General features: G+C 43.0%; 1 protein-coding gene across 1 annotated transcript in view; it reads right to left on the reverse strand.

Annotated features, from left to right (window-relative positions):
- Positions 1-27,742, reverse strand: part of LOC105820073 (serine/threonine-protein phosphatase 4 regulatory subunit 1-like) — an 81,914-nt gene that overhangs the window by 5,022 nt on the left and 49,150 nt on the right. Inside the window, exons 5-15 of the mRNA XM_012656481.1 lie at positions 23,006-23,152; positions 15,576-15,683; positions 14,698-14,763; positions 11,867-12,025; positions 11,076-11,260; positions 9,552-10,012; positions 7,272-7,465; positions 4,302-4,397; positions 3,233-3,418; positions 2,811-2,972; positions 1,797-1,897 (exon numbers count right to left, since the gene is read on the reverse strand). Of these exons, the coding sequence (XP_012511935.1) occupies positions 1,797-1,897; positions 2,811-2,972; positions 3,233-3,418; positions 4,302-4,397; positions 7,272-7,465; positions 9,552-10,012; positions 11,076-11,260; positions 11,867-12,025; positions 14,698-14,763; positions 15,576-15,683; positions 23,006-23,152 (1,865 nt within the window). The remainder of the gene's footprint in view (positions 1-1,796; positions 1,898-2,810; positions 2,973-3,232; positions 3,419-4,301; positions 4,398-7,271; positions 7,466-9,551; positions 10,013-11,075; positions 11,261-11,866; positions 12,026-14,697; positions 14,764-15,575; positions 15,684-23,005; positions 23,153-27,742) is intronic.

Consider the following 27,742-nt stretch of genomic DNA (forward strand, 5'->3'; position numbering starts at 1 on the left):
AGAAAGCTGAGTGAAATGACCATGCAAAGAAAAAAAAAAAAAAAAAAAAAAAAAAAAATTAATTCTGTATCTCATACATATACACAAATCAAACAAAAAGGAAATAAATTAAACTCTGTAAAACAGAGGCTGAGAAATTTATGAATACAGATTTAATATTTCAATTTTGGGTTATCAGTTGAAAAGCACATAAAACTTTAAAAATCAGATAACATAAAAATAGCCAGAATGTTGAAGTTCCCAAAGATCAACAGATCAAGGGAACACTCAAATGAGATTTCACTGCCGCCTCGGCGTTCCCGCAACTGCAAATTAAATCTGATGCTCTGCCTGCCGGCTCGGCACTGAACCACGGAGGCGGTTTCAATCCAGCGAGGTCCGCTTGGAGAGAACGGGGAGCGTTTGCTCTTTACTCCAACAGACAAAAAAAAAAAAATCGTGAGATGGCTGCTCGAGAAAACCTACTCCCAACGCTTTCACTATTTTTTAAATGGGGCTGGGGGAGAAGGGTATGAAAATAAACGGCATTATTTTCACCCAAGCAACTAAAGGAAATGAAAAAGAGATGGGGAGGAAGTTAGAGCCAGGAGCCAGGAGTGCCGGTGAATACCTTCATATCAAAAAGCACTCTTTTCAGAAAAACGATACCAATATCATGGGCACGGGAGCACAGAATTCATATCGGCAGCCCGGGCTTCAATAAGCGCGGGGAGATGGGAGATAGCGAGCGAGGAGATACGGATCGCGGAGCCCGGTCTGTCTCCCCGGGAAGCGGGTCAGCCGGCTCGGCCGCCAGCCGCACGCCCGCGCGCGGCCGCTAGAGGTCGCAATGCCTTCGTGGAAAACATGGGCCTGTTTTTCTCGGTGCTTCAGACCAGGACGCTGGGAACACGGAATAATGACTAAAACCTCCATCTCTCAAATCAAGCATAATGATTAAAGATCACAGCAAAGAGAAAATCTTTCAGTTTGCCCCTGGCATCAGCTGAATCATATCCCGAATAGCTGCAAAAAAAACCCTGATGGATTTCTTCAGGGCAGACAATTATTTAAGAGATTTCTATACTACTTGTGGATAAGAAAAATGGAAAGTAAAGATACCGAAATGAATATCAACAAGGTGAAAACTAAAAAACAACAACCCCAAACAAATTTTCTCAATACCACAAAAAGCATATTATGTATCTCTGGAAGGGGAGTTATTGAAAGCAATGCTTTCACTCTTTCATAATCACTAAAACCTGGAACATTCCTTTTGCCGGCACAAGATGGAATTAACTCCTTCACATACAAAATGATGTACAGATATGAGCCACGTTGGGGGACATTTTAATTTCATAATCGTCTCATCTGGGTTAGGTCCTTTCATATCCCTCGTGGTAGCCTGATTTTCTCTAGAGGCTGAAGTACATAAAGTATGCTGTACCCTACAGAGGACAACACTCAGAATGTTCAAGAAAGCTATGGCAAAAACTGCTCTGATTAATAGGAAAATATTGAAGAGTGGGTGATTCATCTTTTATTTGGTTCGAATAAATTGCCTTATAGAACAGCAGAACACTCTAATTCCAAAGTGACTCTAGCCCTGTCTTCATCTGAAAATGAATGTCTCCCCGGAGACTGTGGTATTTGTAACTTAGGGCTCTGAAATTCAGTTTATACTTTAATAAAAACATAATCTCTTTATCCAAAAGAACATTATTACTGCTGGTTTAGAAATCACTTATAAGGTAGGAAAATTGAGAATTATTCTATCTAATTTGCCTTCTCATATCTCCAGAAAGGTGTTTACTTACTCCGCTAGTTCATACCGAAACCTCCAGTTCCTGCTGTTACCGGTCACTACAAATTCTTGAAGCTGGTAAAGATATTCTCTCCTCTTATCTTCATGAAGCAACTATTTTTTAAAAATGTATATAGGTAAATATAAATACAAATATATAAGCCTTCAAAATGACCCCAAAATACTCCCTTTTATTATACTTCAGATTATACATTTCTTACCAGCAAGAACTCTGTGTTTCCCCAATACTACCTAGTCTAGGACCCAGCGTGGCTGTGAATTAACATGGCTGTTCACTGACATCGAATGCATCCCTGAATGCTGCCAGCCTTTCCCTGCAGCTGGTACACGTGCTTATGTTCTTCTAAATGCCCCCAGGTCTTCCTCCTTTCGTAATTTCCCACCTAAAAACCCCAGTCTATGTGTGTTCAGATGCCAAAGCGCCAGGGCTGCTTCCCAGAGAGCGGAGCCTGCACCTCTGCCCCAGGACAGGAAAATCGACACCGGTGCATCGTGCACCAAAGCCCAACAAGGGCAGCTCTTGGTCGTGTGGGTGAGTGTAATTAGCTCCTCTAGGTCATTTTTAAACTCTTTTTTTTACATCCATCAGTCCTTTGGGTGGGGGGAGGAAGCAAAAAGGGAAGCAGGAACGTGTTGCAGAAAAAGCCCTTCATGTAGAGCTAAGGTTGGACTTCGGCCCAGGCTCTTCCCCTGGGTGACTTCTGGACAAGTCAGGTCACTACCCAGGGGCTCAGTCTCTTCTGCACAGAATGTGCTAGGCTGTGTGTCTACCATCCTCCACAGAATTACAACTCGAAAGGACAGGAACATTAGGAGGAAATGTATAAAAAATATTTAACCCATCACTGAAAGAATACTCACTGGAAGATTCTGGACAGTACATTTCAGCTGAAGACAGCAAAACAGCTGCATTGTTTTTTTACACTGACACCACACATATCCAGGGTTTAACAGGACTGATTTGGAGAGGGGAGGTTTGTTTTTTGCTTTTAACCCTTTTTCCTACCTTTAGAAAATCATACAGGTGTTTAAGAACTCCTATGCGTACTTCATCCAGGTCCTTTAAAAACTCATTGAAGATGGGCACCAGGTCAGCTGCCGTCAACTGATCCCCAAGGATTACAGCCAGCTCATGGATAGAGAAGGCCAGGGTCCGACGTACTGTCCACTAGGGGTGCACAGCAGACACACAATCACAACAAGCAAGGGGAAGTCACTGTTCTCAGTATCTCGGGTGGCATTTCTGGAGCAACACGAACACTGCCAGGTGTTGGCCATTCAAAGCATCATTTTATCAGAGACCAGTAAATATGCCAACTTGCATCCACACAGACTGCAGGTCAATGAGCCTTGCTGCAGCTTCCCTTTTCTTCCTACTCAGACAACCCACCCTATTTCTGTGCATGCCTCTGAAAAGGCTGCTTTTACCTGTACATCAGAAGCCAGTGTTTCGTATGTATCTTTCAGGCAGTGCCAATTTTGCCTGCCTAGGGTCAGTGCCACCCCTGGGAGGCTGTAGGCACAGTGCTTGGCTATGTCGGTATCGACAGTCTGGGCTCGAGCTGGGTCAGTCATCGACACGTACTGATCCAGCAGAGGCTGAGGGATTATATCCTGGGAAACAGGAGAGAAAAGAAGCCATCATGCTTGCAGGAGAAAAGAAATCAAAGAAAGGAGAATACTCAGGAGAAACAAAGAGTTTAGAATCTGAGGATGAAAACAACAAAGCAGAAATTCGAGAGGAACAAAAGGCTTTTCTAAAGCCAAAGGGCTTCAGATTGGCAACCTTGTTTTCACCAGGGAGTGGGTTTTCAATTTTGACTGAAGTTAAAACAATGCCCACAACTCATCTTTTTTAGATTGGTACAACATTTGATATCAGAGTGAACAGTCTAGACAGCAATGTCTGCTTAGTGTGGTACCCTCAGCTCTTGAGAACGGAGACGATCATCTCTTCTCTTACAAATGCCCCAAGAACCTGAGGCCTGAGACCTTTACACTCTGAAAATCATGACTGCATTTTTCCAACTGATGGGATATTGTTTTCCTAAGACATCACCCCGTTTCTGTTTATCTCTATAAGAGCAATGGGCCCCAATCACTGAAAACATTGAAGGGAACTTACATGGCACAAGAAGCCAATCCACAAGATAGAATAAAATCAAACATGGTTCAACAAAAGGAGCTGCTGTCAAAAACTTTTCAAACAAAAAGAGCAAAACAACTTGTAAACAGACACTAAATGTTAGGCATCAAAATTTTTCCTTATTGGTTTGCTTTATTGAAATACTATTCTAGATTGTTCAGAAGACTTTAAACACAATTTTAGAGTTTATTTTTTTAAGTTGGAGAGGAGCTATTAGCAACACAGAATATGAACTAAGATATGTAATTAGCATTGATAGAAGAAAAATATTTGGTTCCAATGGCCATTTTTAAAGTTAACTTTCAGAAAATATAAAGTTTTGAGCTGCTTTTTTCCCCCCAAGGAACAAACCTGTAATTTAGATTTATTCTCCTCGAGTAGGATGGGATTATGCCTCTGGCCAGTCTCCAAATGGTCACTGGTTCCATCTGGGGGTTCTCCTGGATCCTGCAGAGTTCATTGGACATGTTACCAATTTGCTCCAAAGGAAGAATCTGTCCAACCACTTCCCCTTCAAAATATCCTTTTTCAATGCCAGAAATGACTTCTTGTGCAAGCCAAGACAAAAGCTTTCCTTCAACTCAATGATATTTTTCCAGATGCTGAAAACTGCATTTGCACGGTTACATACAACATTGTATAGACCAGTTATTTTAAGTGCTAAGGAAAATTGACTTCATACATTTTCATTTCAAGATTGCTTGAGGTCCTTATAAAAAAGACAAGGTCTGAAGTTAAAGTTCGTGAGTACCAACGATGTGAGTCTGCATCTACTACCCTTTAAGCCCTGGGGTCTCCCTCGTATGGCTAACCAATGCCCTCCAACATTCACACGTTTAAGGCACAGACCACTCCAGAAGGAAGGATGAGGTTTGCAAGAAATGGCAGAGCCAGCAGCTCCAGCATTTCTTGAGAATCAGAGATTGTGGCACTGGTAGACCTCAGAGAGAGAATGGGACGTGGGGGCCCAGTGAACTTGAGGGAAAAGATGTGGCTGATAAAGGAGTATTTACTTGGAAAACTGTTCTCAGTTTTCACATGTGCAAATACTCCTAATGTTTACTGATGAACTTTTACATTAGCTTAACAATTAAAATGAGCAAGAACATTCAACAGTGACATATTGGTCTCTGATCATTGATTAACATTAACTGAGATGGACCTGACCTTCTCCTTCAACCATAACACGGATTTCCAACTTGCACTTGAAATGTCATACTGTCTACCAGCTTAATGGATTCTGACAAATCAGCTCAATATATGATCTGGGAAAGTCGATTAATATACCGATAGATGCTTCATTTGCTTTGAGGCATGCTACCAGAACCTTCAATTCCCAAGGTTTTCACTGAAGTAGACTTTTATTTTAACACAGGACATGGTAAAACAGAAATATTTTGATATGATAACCTAAGACCTGAAATTCTCCTTGCACCACCGGAATCCTTCTTATCCTTTGAGGAATTAATTCTATCCCACAGTCTTCAGTGCAGGTGTTATGTACAGCACTTACTCCAGAAGCCAAGTCAAGGCAACCCCAAAAGATTCTGTGAGTTCACTTCTCCAAAACACCCTTGAGCAGGGCAGCACACTGGCGACCTGTGCACCCTCACTCACGGCCCTGCAGCCTCCTTTCTAGTGAACCCAACCGCTGCGACAATTCCCTTGTTTTCTACCCAGCCCAGCATGCTAAACCCGAGAACGCACAACACAACTGTGGCCAGTGGAGGGAGGCCGAGGGAGAGGGCAACAGGTGGGTCTCTGGCCCAGGGTTTCCTTGCTCTTCAAGAGAGACAGGTGGGAAGACACAGGCCCATCCTTCCCCTGGGCGTCACACATTGATGGGGCCACCACAGCAGAGTGGAGGGCAGGGGGGTGAGCACCCAGGTAAGCAGCCCCAGCCCTGGAGCCCCCCAGCCTCAGCCCCTCTTCCTATCATTTGTGTAGGAGGACATTTTCCTCATTGTTCAAGCACTTGTGAGTTTTCTGTTTCCTTTTCCTTCTTTTGCAACCGGACGGAACCTGACCTATCCCACTAGAACCTTGGCGACAAACTGCAAATTCAAAAGCTCTGACAACCACAGCCATAAAACAAGGGCCCAATTATATAAGCCCCTCCACACCCACAACGGAAGAGACTCAACTTGGAGGAATCTGTTTTTGTTTCTTTTTTCACTTCTGCCTATGATGAAGAAGCCCAAACACTATCACATCCCCACCAAGGTAAATGTGGCCATATCTTTCTACCTAACACACGTGATTTTTGCACTCCAGGTAAAAAGGGTAACATGAGTTTTCTTGCCAATTTTTTAGAAACAAACCGGCAAAAGAGAATATTATCTCATTTCTTATTAATCATAGATAACCTTAACCAACTCTTGAACATTTTATATTCAAGTTTTTAAAATTTGTTGTTTTATTTCGCTTTATTAGAGCAGGCCTAGGGGGTGAATGAGGGGATACATTAATTTAATCACTAATATCAAATTATAGACCACGTCAATAGAGAAACAATTCTGGCCCTGAGACCACGAGTTTGAAGAGATTACCCATCGTGCGCATGGTAATGAGAGGTGCTGAAATACCAATGACTGCAGGATCACAGGCCCCTCTCTACTCTTTATTCTCTATTCTTACCCCAACTGTGAAAGATCCCAGCTGAAACTCATCTAAGTGGAAGCTCCGTAGAAATTAACAAAGCACAGGGGACTCCAGACACAAGAGGGTAAGGAAGCTTCTGGAGAGACTCCAAGTAAGGAACAAGGCATGGGTCCCTCCGCACCCAGCTTCGGGCCTCACAGGGGCTGGTTCCAGACTGTGCATGAACAGTGGGCACTGCTGGTTTTCCAAAACCTCTCCTCTGCGATCAGCAGGCCAGCGCCACTCCCGGAGCAACCAGGTATTAACGCTCCTACGAAACGAGTGGCCAGATGCGATGATCATCGCTAAGGCCCTGTCGACTTTAAATTCTAGGAATTGCATGAATTCGCCTTCCACTATCATTAAAAGATGTAAACATCTGTTAGCAGTGAAACAGAGCGTCTCTGTGGTTAACTCCCCGCCACTCCACCCCAGAGTAAGTTCTTGTCATTGTTAGAGAAGAGAGAAGGTACTTTTTTGGTCCCCACCCTGTTTTTGTGGAAGAGAGTCAGCATTATCAATCATCTGATTGATTGGTTGTCTAGTTATCTAAAACATGACCTTAAGAATAAAATGAAATTTGCCATTTATCATCTCTGCCGGGATATATTAATAAAAGAAAATGCAGCTTTGTGATTTCTGTCACATCCTCGGTGGCTGAGGGACAGGGCAAATACTTACTGTGCTTTGTAATATCCTGGCCATGGAGTGCTCATTCTGCGATGATGAAGCCGACAGAGCGGGCTGACTGTCAGAGGCAGCGCTGGGACCGGAAATGGACACTGCATTGAGCCCTTCTGTCGGCGTGCTCTTGGGTCCACTCGCGGAGTCAAGCTGCGCAGCTCTCAGTGCAGCCGATAACACCTGAACCTGAGCTGCAGGAAAAGAAGTTTCAAGAATTTTAATAACTTTATTTGGTTTGTGGGGATTTACTTCAGAGAAGTCTTCAAAACAACACCATCTGCTCCAGGCTGTATGACGTAGGTACACTACACACACCCCGTATCTGCTCTGAAGCTGAGGGCTGCAAGTGACAGTGTTCTGGAGTCTCAAAACAAGCTCTCAGCAAGGTGGTGATGTTTACAGCCATTAACAGTAACTATTTCAACTAAACGCCAGCCATGCACAGAACATCAAATCTGAACTTGAAAAGCCTCAATTAGGAAAAATCAGAGTTTGACTCCACCATCTTTCACAGACAGACAACATGATGTTAATGAACGATGATGTCTGGGAGGTCCACTGCCTCGGTGAAGGTGTCCTGCTCCCCGATATAGAAAGCAGCTAGCTGCCTTCTCTGCCATACGCACACACAAACACACACACACACACACACACACACGTGCACACTGGCATGCCCATGCATGAATAAATCTTTTACACACAGATGAGCAATGATCTCACTCACCAAGCCCCAAGGACTACCCATTTTTTCTGTCCACAGTATGACTATTTGAGACCTTCCAAACAGTAAAGACTACACATTTTGCATATCTTTCTGTAAAAATAAACTGGATATTTTTATGTCCCCCAATTTCCCAAAACACACACACACGTGCATGCACACATGCATTACTTCCTGTATCCTGTTTTCTACTTATTAAATTCAATGGACCCCAACATTCAGTACAATGTTCAGAGCTTGTTGCTGGCTCCTCCTGTGCCGAGGGCGGGTCCCACCTCTCCTCAGTGCAGCGCACCAGGCCTTTCCCAATGGCTTAAGAACATTCCTGCCACAGCCGGTTCACAAATAAAACATGTCATGTCATTTATTTCCGAATCTTTTGGGATAATAGAATCTCTCTGAGCTCTGAAGAAAGCTGTGGGCCCTTTCTTACATAGAAATTAAGTATTCACATACATACAAGATTTTACACACAATGATTCCAGGGAGCTGAAAGAACCCTCTGAAACATATCCTCTGACTTCTCGGGACGGTGGGTTCCCAGGCACCCTCTAAAGCCCGGGGCAAATACGACCTGCTCTTCAAGGTCTTCTCCCAGACGTTTCCTCCGCACAGTGAGTCCCTTCCTCTCCCAGCCCTCCCACACCCACACAGTGGCTGCCTGCACAGTCCCCTCAACCAGACCACTAAGGCCTCTTGCTCCAGTCATTGCTCCCCCAGCCCCCAGCCCAGGCCCTGGCATTGGGGATTAAGGCAGCTTTAGCAATGTGTTTTCCAAAAACAGACCTTTTTCTATAGCTGTTAGAAGTGGTATGTTACGTGTACCCATTCCTTCAGCAAACATTGATTTAATTTCCTTCATAAACTTAAGGACAAAGAATAATCACAGGGCTAACTAGATTTTCACATTTCCCTTCCCGAAAGCTTCACAAATCTCTGCCCAGAAACAGCAGCAAGTGTTGTTCTTTCCAATTTCCCCAACTCAAGGAAGAATACAAATACTGCACTGTTTAGAGAAAGAAGAGTCGTGACAATGGGTGTGGATTGCAGGCCTGGCTCCCAGGTCAGGCGCTCAGTGGGAGCACTAGTCACAAAATGAGAAATACCCCAAAGAAGAAGCTGTATTTTTCCTTGCTGTACAAAGACCAAAATCTTAAAGTTTAGCTGAGGGCTCAGTTAATAGGCTCCGAAAGGAGCATCCTTAGCTTTTCATAACCAAAAAGGGCATTATACGTGGGAAATGATGTAATCGTGTCTAAGGAGCTAATAAAATTTCCACTGTTACAGATATGCCCAAGAACGAGCCACTTTCCTATCAGAACTGACTTCAGACTGTGGGCATGTCTATCTGCAAAACAAGGAGGCAAAACTCTTGCATGGAGATATCTCTGGCTGTTCTAGATATAGTGAGATTGGACAAGTGTGTGCACAGTGTAAACAAATACAGGTACGTACACGCATCAGTAGACAGGCCTGAGGAAGAAGGAAGTGGTGACATGCAATGCACAACACAGAAATATCCCATTTTCTCTTCAATTACAATGGACAACATTTACCTTGAACATCTGGATCATTCATCATATGTTCCTGCAAACTATCGAGGACTTTTTGAATCTCACTCCTGGCCACACAGCTGTTATACACAGTCTCAGGTCTGCTGTAGTCTTCTTCCTGCAGCCCAGCCTCGCTCAGAAGTAGCTCTAAGTCCGTGCTTATGTCAGGGAGAGGAGTTCGCCAATAAAGGAAATTACTGAACATATCCTCAGAGCTCCCTGGGAAGGCCCAGGAATCTGGTCCAGGGTGGCGGCTGATGGGGAGGGCATTAACATCAGGGAGCTCAGAGAAGGCACTGGCCTCCGAGGAAGGCCTGGACGACTCAGCCCCAACCAAAGCAGAACCTTCCACTGGGTTTTCCATTAGGCCCTTCGAGGAGCTTGTGATATGCAGGAAACCACTGGTTTCTGTTGATGTCCCTTCCATGGGTAGATCTGGCTCCAACTGCAAAGGCTTTGTTGAACTAGGTTAAATTGAGGGAAGCAAACTTTTAGCACCATGTAATTAGACTGAAAGTAACAGGGAAAAACACGAGACCCACATCCTTGCAAGGCCAGTCCTCTCCTCTAGCTGGCTACCTGCCACCCTCGTGTCTCCTGCTGTCAGAAGATTAAAACCTCGCAAGAGGATAAGAGGTTCAATCAGCCCTCACTGCCCCACTGGGAGTATGATGTGCACTGAAACCACCATGTGGAAGTTCAGCACTCCGCTTCCACTGTATTCCGAGCCCTGGCTTCAGGGGCATGACTTCGTCCCCGCGCTGCTTGCTAGCACCCCTGCCAGGGCAGGCTCAGGAACTGAAGGGCTGAGCCTGGGAGAGCTGGCTACTTGCTAACTCCTCTGAAGGTCTTCATGAGGAAGACATTGACGTGGGCCAGAGGCCTGACATACGGCAGGAGCTCATGAACTTCCATGGCAGAAGGAAGGAGGAAGGATGGGCCAATCTTTAAAAGGATCTGTTATCATGTGAGGTGTCAATTTCCCACTCTCACACTCCTGCATAACATTAACAATGGAGAGATGGTTAGGAACCACCTGAAATAGTTGCCTTAGTACATACCCATCATCCTCAGAGGAAAGACATAAAAAGCCAAGATCAATCACCACACTAGAAAAACAGTGTAAGGCCTACTAATGTTGGTCAGAAATGTCACCTTTATGTGCAACACCCTAGGTCACAAAAGTACATCTAAGAGACATCACATTTTTCCCTATGTAAATTACCCGAAGAACTTCATTAATCAAAAAGTGAAGAAAATTTTCTTTATAGGTTATTTAATCACTACTCTCAATGAATATTTTATCTAAATTTAGGAGACACAGTAGCTTCATTATTTATAACACAGTAGTCATGTTTCAAAATCATTATTGCAATTACTTTTTGCTTCTTTACATAATTAAAGCTCTAATATTCCATCTTGCCCAGAAGGTCACTGTTACTAAAACTAGATGAGATAATTGCTAGAATTTTAGGTGGCTGCTTGAGGTGAAGCAGAGGTCCTGGTACTGATCCTGCGGGAGCATACCTGGCTAAGGACGTGTCACCACCGCTACTGGGAATGGGTGAGCCAGAGGCAAACTCGGAGTCCAGATCCTGGGCTGGTGGTCGGATGCTCAGGGTGCCATCCTCTCGAACATAAACGCCAGCCCTGGAGGGGTTTGCAAACGTGGAAATGAAGGGGCCAAGGGACTGGAAGGCAGCCTGGCGCACCTGCAACCAGACAGAAGAGCACAGTGAACACAGTGTCAGCCTGCGGTGGCCGGCTCGGATCCCAGGCTGAAACAGGCGCGCCCACCAAACAAGGCACTGTCAAAACATCATGTCTAGTAGCAGATTTACTACTTTCTAAATCATTCCCTAAATTCCAAATAAACTATGTTTCTACAGAAAATAAGGAAAAATTTAGCCCTGTAATGTAGTTCTTATTTTTGCAGAATATTAATTTCATAATGAATAATATCAGACTTTATAAAGTAGTGGGACAGACCCTGTTAGTTGCTACAGGCATGTTTATGATAATACGGAAAAGGTTAACAGTTCAGCTATACCACTTCCTTCTGTGACAGTCAATATAAATGTTGAGCCTGTGCCACTTTCTTAATATTCACCCAAAGCTTCTGAGCTTTTAGTTGTTCTAACTTGTACCTCACAAGGTCTAAATCTGATCATGCTGATCAGTGAACTGAAAGGACAAAATACACAGTTCCAGGTCCAACCCACGACGAGACCTGGAGGCCCGGCATGGCTGGACAGCTCCACAGACAGTTCGACAGGACAGAGGCCAATGTCACCACTGACAGTGCTTATGGCACTCACCCATCGACAGGGGTCGCTGACAAGTCTGATGAAGAGAGGTGAGAGCGTGGTTCTGCGGACTGCGGGGGAGGTGCTGTACGACACCGCCATGAAGCATTCAGCGCAGGCTTTCCGCATCCCCCAAACGTTATCTGAGCAGAGCTCAAAAAACTTCGGGATCTACCAAAACAATAAAATAGTGTCACTCAAATCTGAGTACACTGAGAAAGGGAAGAAGCTGTTTTAATAATGTAGTGAAGGCATAGCCAGAAATGAATGACAAAGAAAAGGGAAATACACATTGGTCTGAAAGGAATCATTTGAAACACAAACTGTAAGTAGAAGAAAGAAACATTTCCTTTACCACCTAATTTTAGTAAATGACTTGGTGAAATTTAACAGATAATAAAGAAAACCTCGGCCTGCCGCGGTGGCTCACGCCTGTAATCCTAGCACTCTGGGAGGCTGAGGCGGGTGGATTGTTTGAGCTCAGGAGTTCGAGACCAGCCTGAGCAAGAGCGAGACCCCATCTCTACTAAAAATAGAAAGAAATTAATCAACAGCTAAAAATATATAGAAAAAATTAGCCGGGCATGGTGGCGCATGCCTGTAGTCCCAGCTACTCAGGAGGCTGAGGCAGAAGGATTGCTTGAGCCCAGGAGTTTGAGGTTGCTGTGAGCTAGGCTGGCGCCACGGCACTCACTCTAGCCCAGGCAAAAGAGTGAGACTCTATCTCAAAAAAAAAAAAAAAATAATAAAGAAAACCGGCCGGGCACGGTGGCTCACGCCTGTAATCCTAGCTCTCTGGGAGGCCCAGGTGGGCGGATTGTTTGAGCTCAAGAGTTCGAAACCAGCCTGAGCAAGAGCGAGACCCCGTTTCTACTAAAAACAGAAAGAAATTAATCAGACAACTAAAAATATATAGAAAAAATTAGCCGGGCATGGTGGCGCATGCCTGTAGTCCCAGCTACTCGGGAGGCTGAGGCAGGAGGATCGCTTGAGTCCAGGAGTTTGAGGTTGCTGTGAGCTAGGCTGATGCCACGGCACTATAGCCTGGGCAACACAGTGAGACTCTGTCTCAAAAAAAAAAAAAAAAAAGAAAACCTCAAAAAAGGGAGAATGACTGGTATTCATTGTGTGAAGTACAGAGAAAGATTGTGAAAGACTTTGAAATTGGCAGATTTCCCAACTAATTCACCCATCCAGATAACCATATCTTTGACTAGAGTATTTTACAACTCTAGTGATAGAAAGTAAGTTGTTAAAAACTGATAGTATTGCAAATAATTTCTTCCACAGAAATGCAAACTGTGTCCAGTGGAATGCAATTGACCAGTTTTGAATCCATGTGTAAATTCACCTTAGTATTCCTTGGTTTATCAATGTGTAATGCTTTGTGTTCTCCATTAAACTGGCTATAATATCTTACTGGTTTCCCTCATTAATAAATGAGTTAAATAAAATCTTTGACACATGTTCATTTAATATCTGTATCAATCATGATTACATCTTCTTTGAAAATTTATCCTTTTAAAAGGCTTTGTTTTTAATATCCTAATGTAAAATAATTAGCATAAAATGTTTTACAAATGGAAATATGATATGATCGTGGAAACATCTACCTACAGAAAGATTAGTATGTTGGTCACTGTTGCTCTTCATTCAGATAACAATATTAAGTAGAAGATAATACTCACTGTATATTCAAAGCAAGAGCCCATTAAAAATTATTCTTGAGTTAGAACTATGTTGACATGGCTTGTACTTTAAATAAAATAAAATGAGCTCTGAACTTAAATTTAAAAATCAATTTAAACATTACATGTTTTGAGGTTAAGTTCCAACCACACAGGTATCATAGTATATTCTGTCAAAAGTGACAAATGCTCATTGAACATGGCAGTCTGAGTGCCAGCTACTGGGCAGACACTGGGGAACAAAGACAGGCATGATGCGGTCCCTGTCTGTGAGAAGCTCCCTATTGGCAAAGCTGCACTGAGGCAGTCTGGACAAAACGTCCCTGGAGAGCTGGAAGGGGAGACAGCCCTTCACTCTGGCACAGGGGGTAGGCAAGTCTAGACAAGGAAAGAACTTCACAGAGCCGTGTTCAAGCTGGAGTGAAGTGTGAGTAGGGTCCCACCAGGTAGGGAAGACACCCTCAGGACAGGGACAGTCATGAGTAGAGGCCCAGAGGTGTGAAAGAGCAGGAAGCCTCGTGGAAGGTGAAAGGTCACCTGGCTGGCTGGTGAAGCTGTTTTCTACCCTGCTGCGCATCAGAATCGTGTGGGAATTTATCAAAAATACAGTTGCAAATTTAAACATATTTTATGAATATAATGCCTGGCCCGCCACAGGATTCAGTTGGGGCCCACAGAGGGCCAGGGTGGCACTCAGAACTAAGGACAGTGACTGGAGGGGAGGCAGGAAAGGCACCTGTGAGGGCCCAGGAAGGCCACTGAGGCTCCAGATTTTAACCTGCAAACGAAGAAAAACATCCCAATGGTTTGAGGCCCAGGAGTGAGGTGGTCAAGTGGTGCTCCGTACAGAACAGTGGAGAGCGGGTAGAGACGGTGGCTCGGACAGTGAGAAGAAACTGGGGGAAAGTGACCTGTGAGGAGATGACAACAAAGTCCATAGGAAAGAGGACGGGGGCTGCTTCCAGCTCATCCCACAGACCAGCTGCCTAATACTCAGGAAAATGTTAACTTCGGAAGTCAAGAAAGTTGAACTGATGAATGCAAAACTGAGCTGCCATTCCAAAGTAACGGACTCATAAATACAAAACTTAACAACTGATTTTGAAAGTGCACTGTGAAGTGAATCAGCAGTTATAAGTGACAAAATTCACATACCAAAAATTTCTCAGTGGCATCTTGTCCAACAGCATGACAAACATCACCAAAATTTGTAGCGCACACCTTTAAAAGGCAAAAGGCATACCTATTATTATCTTTCTTTTTGTCTTAACAAATTGGAAAAGCTAACAAGCAGGCGCCCTGCGAGCAATCATCCCTCTAGTCAGGCAGCTAATAAGCCCTCACCCAGCCCATCGCCCACACAGAGCTGTGCTCGGTGCCGCCACTGCATCAAAAACGCAGGATTTACAATAAGGTACTAAAATTCTAAGATTTTTCTGGCTCCTAATTGATTTTGATACATAATGCATTTGGTTAGCAATAGGGCAAAACAGACCCTTAATGTTCTCTGCACGGTAAACCAGACCTACTGTGTCTTGCCTATGCAACCTGACGAGAGACCAGAGGGGCGATGGCCAGTTACGCAGCAAGGCGTTCAGGGAGTGATGGCAAAAGGAAGAATTTCTTCAAAAGGAAGAACTTGACAGCCAGCGACAAGGAACTAAAAGGGAAGCTGGGGTTGGCGTTGGAAGGTACAGCAAAGATAAGAGAGCTCTGGAACAAATCGCCCCAGCTCATCAAAGAGCTTGCATGCCTGGGTAACAGCATGTAACCACAAGCCAGCAAGGTCTCAAGACTCCCGTCCTGTGCCTGAGCCAACAGGTTTACTCACACAGAATCTTATCTCTAGGTCTCTATGCATTTCCTAATTGCATTAAAAACTGGCAACACTGCTCAGATATTTTTCTTACACACTTTACACTAGCCACATTTTTTCCTACAGGCTACGTCTACTAAAGAAGTCCGGAAACTTTACAGAGAAATTGATTTGGAATTTTTTAACTTAAGGAGTTTTGAAACTTTTATGCTCCCACCTTCCGAACTTGAAAGGGCTTCCCATCGCCGCATAGTTCACAGAACCGAGGGAGCAGCAGGCGTTCAACTGTGCCCTTACTCAGCATTGAAGCCATTTTGCAGATGATCTATGAAGAACAAGACACTCAGAATCACTTGAAATACCAAAGCATATAAGTCACATGTACCAATAACAAGACATGTTCCAAAAACCAACATTCAAAATATTGCCAAAATATCCAGGAAGGAAAAATTAAGTATACTTTCTTTTGAGTGTTGTCAAGTTCTGTGACAAACAGAAGGTCAAATACTGGCCCGGTTTGACTCAGATAAGGGTTTTCTGAAGCTCAAGAGTTACCATTTGCCAAGTACCCACCTTGTGCTCAATACATAAACAAAATTTCTGTACATTGACTCATTTTACCTTCCCAAGAGCCCTCTAGCATGGGTATTATTTATCCCCATTTTTCCAGATGAGGAAACACAGAAAGAGGTAAGTAATGTGACAAAAAACAAATAGTGGTGAGGGGAAATATATTGTAATAGAAAGTCAAGGTACATAAAATGATTTGTAAGCACCAGGAAATAATCAAACCCTGGCAGCAACTAAAGCAGAGCAGACCCTTGAAAGAAAAAAACCACACTGGGTAAAATTTGCATTTATGCAGCTTTTTGCCTGAAAGCACTTCTTCCCATTCTGCATGGGTATGCAGGGTAGCTAGACTTCAAGCAAAAGCTACAGTTTTATTGGCTACAGAAGTCAGAGAACAGAGATTGGGGCTGCCAGGGCAGCTGGAAAGTGGGGGTGAAAATCCTAGGAAGGAAAGGAGGGAGCCAAAGAAAGGCAAGCCCCCGAAATCTGTGATTAACTCCTACCCTAATATTCGGCAGATCTCTGAACTTTGCATGCATAGGGGAGATGGTGAGGTTCACAGAGAAAAGCAGTAACTGAAGGATGAAAGAACTGAGCTGTTTCAGGTGCTGCCTACTACAGGGGAAACAGAATCTGAACTGATTTCTAGAACAAAGTCAGCACTAGTCACAGGAAAATAACAAAATCCAGAGCTTCTACAATGTTTTATCAACAAGACACAACAGAAAACAAAAAAAAATCCATAGATATGAAAAGAAATAGGAAAATGTGACCTATACATAAGAAAAATATCAGTCAATAGAAACAAACCCACAGAAAAATCTAGATATTGGAATTAGTAGACTTTAAAAGGAATTTAAAGCAGCTATTATAAATATGCTCAAGGACTAAAAGGAAAATAGCATCATAATGAATGAACAGATTGCGTTATCTCATCAAAGAAATGAAAACTATAAAAAAGAACTAAGATTTCTAGCAATAGCACAGTAGCTTAGTCAGACTAACCCTTCTATAAGTAACAATTACAGAATCGTGACAAAACAAAAAACAACCATTTTAAAAGCAGTGAAAAATGACCAAAAGGCAGGAACTGGAGGGTAGGCTACCCTGAAAAGATGAACTGTAATAAGAGAGATTTGCAAGTAAGGTCCAAAATCTATGCATAAAATTGCTTAAATCTTTGGCTGATTAATTATATATGTGTGGAAGAGATCCCAGAGGACCTACAAAAAAGCAGCAGTCAGAAATTAAACAAAATGAGCAAATATTTCAGCTGATGCTCACCACAAGGGAGACAGTTTGGAGTTGGAAATCAATCAACGTAACTACCTACTAGGGAAAAATCTACTTTAGAGAAATGTAACAAAATCCAGAGTCTCTAAAATATATCATTTATAATGTCCAGTGTCTAACCAAAAATCACTACTTATGTTAACAGGAAAAAAGTGACCCATAATACAAGCAGTCAATGTGAAATCAACACCAAGATGATCCAAATGTTGCAACTACCAGACAAGGACTTCAAAGGAGCTGGTATAAATATATTTAAGGAATAAAAGGAAAACATATACATAAAGAAGAGGAGATAGACTATATATCAGAGATATGTAAACTGGAAAGATTCTATGAAAGATCAAAATGGAAATTCTAGATCTGAAAAAATATAATTGAAATAAAAAATTTATGAGATAGCCCTAAAAGCAGATTGGAGCTGTCAAAAAGAGTCAATGAACTTAAAGATAGATTAATAAAAATTATCCAATTTAAAAACCGAAGAGAAAAACGATTGAAGAAAAATGAACAACAGAGCCTCAAAGATCTGTAAGACAGTATCAAGAGTCCTAACATCATGTAATCTAAATCACAGACTGAAAAGAGAACAAAAGAATAGCACAGAAAAAAAGTTTTAAAGAACAATAGCCAAAAACTTCCCAAATTAGGTGAAGGGCATCAACACACAAATCCAAGAAGTTCAACGAACACAAAGCAGGATAAATACTCACTCTGCTAAAATCCAAAGACAAAGAGAAACATTTCAAGAGCAGCCGAAGACAAAAAGTGACTTTATATATAGGAGTATGATATAAACGACAGTTGACTTCTCATGAGAAACAAAGAAGACCAAAAGACAACAAAATGACATCATTAAAGTGCTAAAAGAAGAAAACAAAAAACAAAAAGCTTGTCAACCCACAATTCTATATCCAGAAAACTATCATTCAAAAATGATAGCAAAATAAAGACATTTTTAGATTAAAAAAAAACTGAGAAATTTCATCATCAGCTTACCTGAACAACAAAAAGTACTAAAGTAAGTTTTTCAGATCTAAGGGAAAGAATACCAGTTGATAACACAGGTCTAGGAAAAAAAGGAATGGTAATCAACAAAAATGATAAAAATGGGAATATAAAGGTTATTTTTTTCTCTTGTGTTAATTACTTCAAAAGATATAACTCTTTAAATCAAAAAGGATAATACCGTGTTTCCAGGTTTATAACGTAATATATATGGAAACGACAGCACAAAGGATGGAAATGAATGGAACCACATTGCTGCAAGGTGCCATATTTTCTGAAAATCCTCAACAGAGGAATTAAAATGCAATACAAAAAATATTTAATTAGCCCAAAACAAAGCAGGAAAGAATTAACAGAAATACAAAAACAGATGAGACAAATGGAAAACAAATAGAGAAATAACTCCAAACACATCAATAATTACATTAAATATAAAGAAATTCAACACATCAATTAAAAGGCAGAAACTATCAGACTGGATATAAAAGCAGGACCCAACTATATGCTAACAGAAGCACTTTAAATATAAAAACATATAGGTTGAGAGTAAAAGAATATACATAAAAGTACTATACTAAACAGTTAGCATAAGAATGCCAGAGTGGTTATACTGATATAACAGAAGACTGCAAGATATGGATGACTGTCAAAGACATTAATGGAACCAAAGAGACATGGACAACTTAGTGCAACGAATAATATCAGATTAGACCCTGGGCTAATGACAACATCTGAATATGAGCTATGGATAAGATACCAGCACTTGAATCAGTGTTAAATTTTCTGATTTTGATCATTGTACTATGGTACGTATCCTTGTTTTTAGGATATATACACTGAAGTATTTAGATATAAAGGCACACAGTGTCTCCAACTTAGTCTCAAACAGTTCAGAAAATATACATAACAGTACCTATGTATATATCTGGGCAGGGAAAGGAGAGAACATGATCAAGCAAATGGAGGTAAATATAAACTACTAGTGAAGCTGCATAAACGATACATAGGAGTTTACATTACTATTCTGCGAGTTAGAAATTAAAACAGAAAGTTACCAAAAACAAAAATCTAAAAGAATTCTCCCACTACCCCAAAAAAAGAAAAAGGGAAGAAAGAAGGATGGAAGGCAGTGAGGGAGGGAAGGAATGGAGGCAAGAAGGGGTTAAAGGGAGGGGCTGGATGGACAGAGGGAGAGAGGACTTCCTGTCTCTGTAGTCTTTATTCTCACTATACACACAGCACTGCTGTTATACAGTAGAAGGAGGTCCAGGGTTAGTAACCCACCCATCATTCTATTTGGAATCTGCGCATAAGCAGGCAAAGAGGGGAAAGAAAACCAACTGCGGTGAGGCGAAGGGGAAACTGGCTCATAACACAAATAAGGAAAAGGCTTGTATCTTCAGAACTTAGAGCACATGTATTTCTGATACGCCGCTTAGCAGAGTTATACAAAGTGACAGCTACGATAAATGAAGATGTGAGGCTTCTGTCTCCAGGGTAACAAGGCAACTAAAGCGTTCCCACTATCTCCATCCACCCCCTCCATCTGCCACACCCACATGACCTTATTACTACACAGTATAAAACAAATCCAGAATCATTAAAAGCCAGCACACCAAGTGACAAGAACTGATATTCCCATGGCTCTGGGAACCACCTGTATGGAATGAAGATCTTCACGTAGATTCTTGGAGCCAAGTATTCTTTATAGCACATAACCACAACATTCTTCTTAAATAAATGCACAAATAAAAATGAGCTTAAAAATAGGAATGATGACAAAAAAATGAGGAAGCCTTAATGTGAAAACGTGTTGAGAGAGAAAAATAGGCTTCTGACAATTAGTTATAATCTCAGAATGCTAATGGCCTCCCTGCTAGCAAGAGGAATTATAATTGGTCTCCGGTGGCCTGTTTATCCTGTCTAGATATAATTACAAGATACGGCTCTTGCAGTTTTTACCGATTCATTCATCCAACAACTAACATTTATTTAGTACCAACTCTGGGCCTGGCACTGTGCTGGGTGCTGATGGTGCAAAGATGTCATAGCTCTGTATTTAAGAAGCTCACCATCTTGAAGGAGAAATAAACAAACAGAACTTCACAACTCAGTTGCTAAGTGATAGAAGATAGATACGAACCAACCCCTCTGACTGCATAAAGGAGAGAGTTACTAACATCGCTTGGCGTATGTACAGCCTTCACAAAGGAAAATGCATATATATGTCAGAAAACAGGAATCCATGTACCCATGTCCCAACATGTAAGCTGCCCTGCATAACTCAATTTTAAAATGCCCAAGACATGTGTAGTTGGCTATCTTTGGTTTTCCTAATCATGCATGCACTAGAGGGTGTAAGCATCAGAATCAAATGACTGCAAGTTCCAACGAGAATGAAAAATCGATCAGACAGACATACACTTTGTCCATGCAGAAATGTAGTTTCCTTGGGAGTAAAAAGCAATTCCTTCAGAACAGCACTGTTCTGAGTAGGTGTGTGTTTATGTATATACAGATGTAACAACATTCACACCATATGGCTGCGAAGAGAGCCCAAAAACACAGAGGACATCGGACCAGCCCAATTTGCTTCTTTCTTCATCTATCACCCTTCAAGCTGACAACTTCTTTAATCACCTAACAAACACACACTGGTGCCCGCAATGTTTGCGGTATCCCTCACAGACCAGCTAAATCAGAACCCTGCCCTCCTGGGGGAGCTCTACAGAGCACACACATGGCCTTCTCTTCCTTGAATAATGAAACCCACACTCCAACCACATTGTCATTTCCTAGCTTAAAAGAAGATAGGTCTGTCTGTACTCCACCAGTCTCAGGTGCCCAAGGGGCAAGTTCCCTGTAAGGCCCCTTGGTCTCCAGGCTTTGGGGAAGGAATTGGACCAAAGCATGTATGGGCCAGACAAGACACCCCACATTCTGCTCCCATTGGGCCTCCATGAGAAGAGAAGCAGAGGTCCCCCAGAAACATGAGGGAGAACACAGACATGTGCTCAGTCTGAGCCACAGGGGGTGAGGGTTCAAGACCACTTCTGTTCTTGCAGCCACATTTGAAAGCTTATACATTTGAGTAATGATATCAGCATCACACTTTGAATGAAAAATACAATTTATGGGAACTAATTTGCTCTGCAAGTGATATGTGGGAATAGCTTTTTGAAGGCTTGTTATATTTGTCAAATATTTCTACCAAAAAAAAAAAAGAAGAAGAAGAAAGATATTGCTGACAAGAATGGAGTGTCTGGAAACAAAACAAAATAAAAATCATGCAAAAACGCCTTTAGCATTATTTTTCATAGTATTATCAGTCTTTAGGGATAAGATATTTGGTTGTCAGTCGTAACCTTGGAAACTCGCCTAACCAACTTCCAAATGAAAAAGAAGATCTAGCTGGTAAAGTTCTATGCTCGACTGCCAGAAACCCCAACTAAATGATATTACCCAGGTTCATTTTGCAAAATAAATTTAATTTCTTATAGAGAAACTTGAAATTTATAAAAGAACCCTGGAGAATTTGAATTTTAATAATCAATTATTCTTCAGCCTGATTCATCTTATAAACTATATGGGATATGCAAAAAATTAAATTAGTTTTTAAAAAGCCAGACCTTTAACGCGTAGTTTAAGAAAACTTTTACATAAATGAAGAATAATTGCCGAATGTTCTGATGCTGTAATACAATTTTTTAGCTCCATGGCATATAATGTTTCTGCATTTTAAAAAAGAATTTCTTTTTCTAATGTCGTTCTCTTCCAAACAAGAAAACAACTATCTTCTTTATCTTTTATTGTACTCATAATTAATGCTTATGATTTTTTAAATCCTTTGTGTACAAATTTGTCCTAAAATGCTAGAATAATCCCAGAGCTATTTACTTGTAATGCAAACACAAAGGGTCATGCCACACAGCATCATCTGCACAGGTCAGTGGAGGAGCAGCAGCCAAAGAAAACAAGATGGCCTGTGACGACCTCCCCCGCAGACACAAAGGGAAAGGCGCAAAGACAGGCTGGGGCATCTTGGTAAAAGCCAGCACTAGCTCATCAACCATGGCTCCAGAAGCCAGCAGAAAATCCCAATTGTACAATCCTTTAATAATGGGTAAAGAATCCTACAAACCCAAGGACACCGTACTATTAACTGGAAGTCACAGAGCATTTATACCATGCCTCTCATTGCGTATCTTTAAGTGACATGAGCACAAACACATTAACAGAGCAATTCCCAAACTGCTGTAAACACCGTGGCCATGTCTATATTCCTCACAGTGACTCTTCTTGTTTCTTTACACACCTACTGTGGTCTTCTCCTAATCTATAAAATAGACACATATATGTCTATTAAAGTTTTTTCTTAAGTGTTCAAGTACCACCTAAAATTATCTCACATACCACATGAGGTTCCTTACTTTGAGAAACAAGGCCCATGGATGGTCCAAGTAGGTGCAAGGATCTACATATAAATCTCAGGATCTTGCCCAGCGGAAGTCTAAGCCAGCTGCCTCAGCTATGCCCAGAACACTCTGATTTTCCAAGCCTTGCCTTCTTAAAACAATTGATGTTACGGGGATGATCACTCCAAAACACACTCAGAGCTAAGCTGCGGGCTTTCTCTGACCTAGGTCGAGTCATTGGCTATCTTGTTCATGGGAACATTGCTGGCCACAATCGAAAGCGTGCAATACTTCAAGTCTTGCGTAAGTCAACTATGGGATGGTGCCCACGGGTGCTGGGCAGCCATTCCCTGGACACACTTACACTCACGGCTTCCACTTTATATTCATCATCACTGTCTGCAGCAGAGAGCTCTAGCAGAATCGGACACACTTTGTTTTCAATATCATGCTGGAAAATTAGGTCTTGTTCCAGAAGAATCAAGAGTACTTCCTGACTTGATTTTCTAACCTAGGAGAAAAAAAGGCAAAAGGTGAAACACAAAATGAGTAGAAGTATTCTCAGGATCAAGACCAAACTCCCTAAGCAGAGCTGGCCCCTGCCTCCCTTCCCTGCTCTCTGCACGCAGGGACCACTGAGTCTTCCTGCTCTCTGCTTTCCTTCCTTCCCAAGGCTTTTGAATATGCCACTCCTTCCACCTTGACTGCCTCCACCACTCCTCCACCCCCAGCGCAAAGCCCCTGTGTTTCCCGGACCCTGTCCAACCAGGTCCCCAGTCAACATTTAAATAGCTCTACTCCTGACTTCTGCATAGACATACATACTTATGTATATATGTATTTTTTTTTTCTGTATGATTCCATAATTGCTGCCTGTACACCTGTTGCAGAGTGAACTCAGAGAGTAGATACCACATCTGATTTGTCCCTTGTCCTCCACTGCACCCTCGGGACCTGGCAGCATGCAACACAAAATGTTGCGTTCTATTAGGCTTTGTTGAACAAGTGGATGACTTAATGCATTTTCTCCTCTGTAGGCACAGGGATTGGAAAACACTGCACAATCCCCCTTCTACTCTGTAAACCCTGGCATGCCACATCTGAGGCATGAATTATGTCTGGTACAAAAGAATGCCACAGGGAGGGGATCCAAGGAAGAGCCACTGACAATGTGGGACACTCCCACGGGAAACAAAGACTCTGCAACCTACAGAAGACAGAGGTTGAAGAGGTCTTGATCTTTGCAGTCTGCATGGAGTTAGCGAGCATTAGAGCTCAGAGGGATCCAGAGAAGCTTGGGAGACATTTTTTGGGAAAATGAAAGCACATAAAATTCCAATTTGTAGAGAAAGCAATGAAATATGTAACTAATTGCAGGGATGGAAGAGTAGGAAAATAGGTATGGGAGCCAGAAGTACGTGGACAGAGTTGCAGATGATCAGTTGACAGCAGGTTACAAAAGAGGGCAAGCCTGTGAGACTAAAGCCTCAGAAGCAATATGACACTAACGCTTCCGCCCAAGTGACAGATGAAAACAGTATTTTAGAAAGATTATCCTGACAGTGGTGTTCTGAGTCAACTGGAGGCGATGAAAGACTGAGAGCAGAAAGGGCAGCAAGGTAGCTATTGCAACAATCCAGGTGGGAGGGGGAGGCCTGGGCTGGCTGCCAGCAGTGAAGAAAGGTGATGCCCCAGCAATATTACCCAGGCACGGCGACAGGACTTGGGGTCTGACTACAAGAAGCAAAAGTCCACGATAGCTCCAAGGTGTCAAACTCTGACTGCATGTCCAGCATGTGTCAGGGACTGAGAACATGAGAGGATCACAGATAAGGAGACAAGCCCACAGGTGCCTTGCTGAACACCACCACCCCACGTGATGCACTAAGGATGCACAAAGCCTAGCAGGGATGGAGAGGTCGCACCAGGCAAGGAGAGGAGGGCCTGAGCAGTGCACACAGGGCCAGATGTCAGAACACAGGTAGGAGTCTGCTACGAGTAGTGGGTTGAACAGCAGCCCCCAAAAAGACACGTCTGCATCAAATCCCTAGAATCTGTGAATGTGACCTTCTTTGGAAAAGGGTCTTCGCAGATGTGATTAAGTTAAAGTTCCTGACATTATCCGGGATTAGCCAGGAGGGCCCTAAATGCAATTGCAAATGTCCTTATGAGAGAAAGACAAGAGGAAAAAATACTGACAAGAGAGGAGAGAGGCCGTGTGAAGTCAGATGCAGACTCCACTGCTGTGGCCACAAGCCAAAGAATCCAGCAACCACCAGAAGCCGGAAGAGGCAAGGAAGGATCCTCCCCCAGAGTCTCCAGAGGGAGCACCACCCAATAACACCCTGATAACACCCTGATGTTGAACTCGTGGCCTCCAGACCTGTGCAAGACAAAACATCTGTTGCTGTGAGTCTCATGCATGTGGCGCTTTGTTACAGCAGCCCCAGGAAATGCACCCACTGAGCAAGGGGAGGGGAGAAGAAGGGCCTTCCAGGCTCAGAGAACAGCACGTTCCAAGGTGCAGTGATACACTCTGGGGCCAACACTCTGGAGGAGTGTGACAATTCTCAACAGCAGGAACAGGGCAGCCCAGGTGGAATTACAGAGCAGAGGCTAAGGGCAAGCTGAGGTCAGATGGGATAAGTTTTCAATGGCCCACTATGACCTCCAGTGACCATTCTAGGAACAATGGGAGCCAGCGAGCATTGAAAATCTGAGGAGTGACAAGAGCACATTTGGTTTCAGTGAGGGTGACAGTTTGGAAACCTAAAGTGGTTCCAAAAGCTCAGACAGCAGGTGAGGGGCTCATGGGTGGAGATGCTCCAAGCTCTAACGAGGTATGAGGAAGGAAGGACAGGAAGGACAGGAAGAAGTGGGGAGGTTTAGGAGACGCTGCCACAGATGGCTGAGTGGCCACCTGGGATGATCACAGAAACCAAAGGTGACTTTGTCATCATTGCCTAGGCCCCCAGTTACTGAAACAGAGAAAAACAGAAGGAGGAACGGGACTGAAGGCAGAGGGGATAGTACTGGGTGCTAGAGTTGGAGCTCCACACAGTTCCCCGGACTTCTAGGTAAAGTCGGCTGGTGGGATACGCGGTAGGGGGCAGGGACTCACAAGCTCCCAAGACCTGGGCATGAGACCACAGCCTGGTGTTCACCTGCACGAAGATTCTCCCCAGGACCCTGGCAGATGAGAGCACGGAAGGAACCCTAATACTGCAAGAAAAAGAAAACTGAAGACAATATCCTAGAGAACACCAGCCCTGAGGAGTTGGAGAGGATCAAGGGCTAGTGATGGAGACGGAGGGAGACACAGACGAGAAGTGAGGGAAGAGGTAGGGAGGACACCTGGGAGCTCAAGAGGTGACACTGCAGCGCTTCCGGATTCTGCTGTAGACTCTGAATGCTGCACCTGTCCATGTTCTGCATATTATTAGATGAGTCATCTTGGGCAAGGGCCTTGGCCTCTCTGAGCCTCAGTTTCTTCATCCGTAAAACTGGATAATGATAGTACCCATCCCACAGGGTTGTGGGGATAAAAGGACTTAAAATACGTAAAGGGCTTAGAACAGGGTCTAGGACACAGAATGTGCCAAATGAATGTTGTCTATTACTATTATTAAAACCATTATTAGGCCGGTGTGGTGGCTTATGCCTATAGTCCTAGCACTTTGGGAGGCTGAGGTGGGAGGATTACTTGAGGCCAGGAGTTTGAGACCAGCCTGGGCAACAAGTGAGACCCTGTCTCTACAAAAAATAGAAAAACAAACCAGGTGTCATGGCACATGCCTGTAGTCCCAGCTACTCAGGAGGCTGAGGTAGGAGGATCGCTTGAGCCCAGGAGTTGGAGGTTGCAGCGAGCTGTGATGACACCACTGCACTTTGGCCTCAGCAACAAAGCAATACCCTGCCTCAAAAAAACCAGAAACAAACCAACAAACAAAAAACCCACTATTATTAGAAGCCAAAGGAAGGAAGTCCTTAGAGGAACCCAATTCAGAACTCCAGGAAGAACAAGGGATGTGTTCTGTTACCTTTTCATCCCACTGTCTGGGCTGGAGCATTGTTAAATGCCTAGTGGGATCCAGTGAAAAAGATTTGTTTAAATGCCCAGAAGTGGTTAACAGTAAAAAATGGTGCAAATGGATCAGGCAAAGGAAAAAAGAAGAGAAATCACTGAATAGATAAATAAACTGTGGAAGAAATATAAATGCAATGATATTAAAGAGTTAAAATGCACGACCAGGAACTATCTGGATCAATGTGGATGGATCTAAAACACAAAGAAATAAACGCAATCAGCAGAATAGAACGTATAATCTGATGCCAACTATGTAAGGTTTTAAAGCACCCAAAACAAGACACTGGCTTATTCAGGGCCACATACACAAGTGGTGTGACTATGAAAACCCAGATGAAAAGGTGACACGCCGAGCTCAGGATGGCAGTTTCCCATGGAAAGGGAGGGAGGGAGGGAGAAGGATGGGATGGAGGAGCGGTACAGGGGAGTTGTAACCGTATCTGTAACCTCTAAATAAAAAAATAAATGGGAATGCAGCAAATGTGTAAAATGCTAACATTTGTTGAATATGAGTGGTAGGTATATGGGTGTTTAATGCACAATCCTCTCTTCTGTGATGAAAATATTTCATGGTATTTTAAAAATCAGAACTATTTTTTAAAAAAACAAAAGCATTGGATTATACAACGAGAAGATTCATTGAGTCACAGCAAGAGGCCTATCAACCGGTTTCCAGAGCATCAGATGCAGCCCAAGGAACTGGTGCCCAAGCAGGAGCCCAAAGGTAGGGGCTATGGAGGTTCTTCTCTCAAGAAGCTTGGCAGGAGGGAAAGGAGTGGGTGGCCAGCTCTGGGTCAAGGCCAGGGAACCGAGAGATAGGGGAGACTGAGGCATGATTATGATTGAAAGAGAAAAGCCAATGAGAGAGCTGGAAAAACAAGCAAGCTCTGAGACAAGCAGATGGGACCACAGAGAGAAATGGAGACAAGAGAGAGACAGACAGAGAGAGAGATTGTTAAAGGGAGACAGAGACTGACAGAAATAAAAGGGGAGGAGGCATTTGGGAACAGCAAG

This window comes from Propithecus coquereli, unplaced genomic scaffold (genome assembly GCF_000956105.1).
Source record: "Propithecus coquereli isolate 6110/MARCELLA unplaced genomic scaffold, Pcoq_1.0 Scaffold503, whole genome shotgun sequence".
In the NCBI taxonomy this organism is placed as follows: Eukaryota; Metazoa; Chordata; class Mammalia; order Primates; family Indriidae; genus Propithecus; species Propithecus coquereli.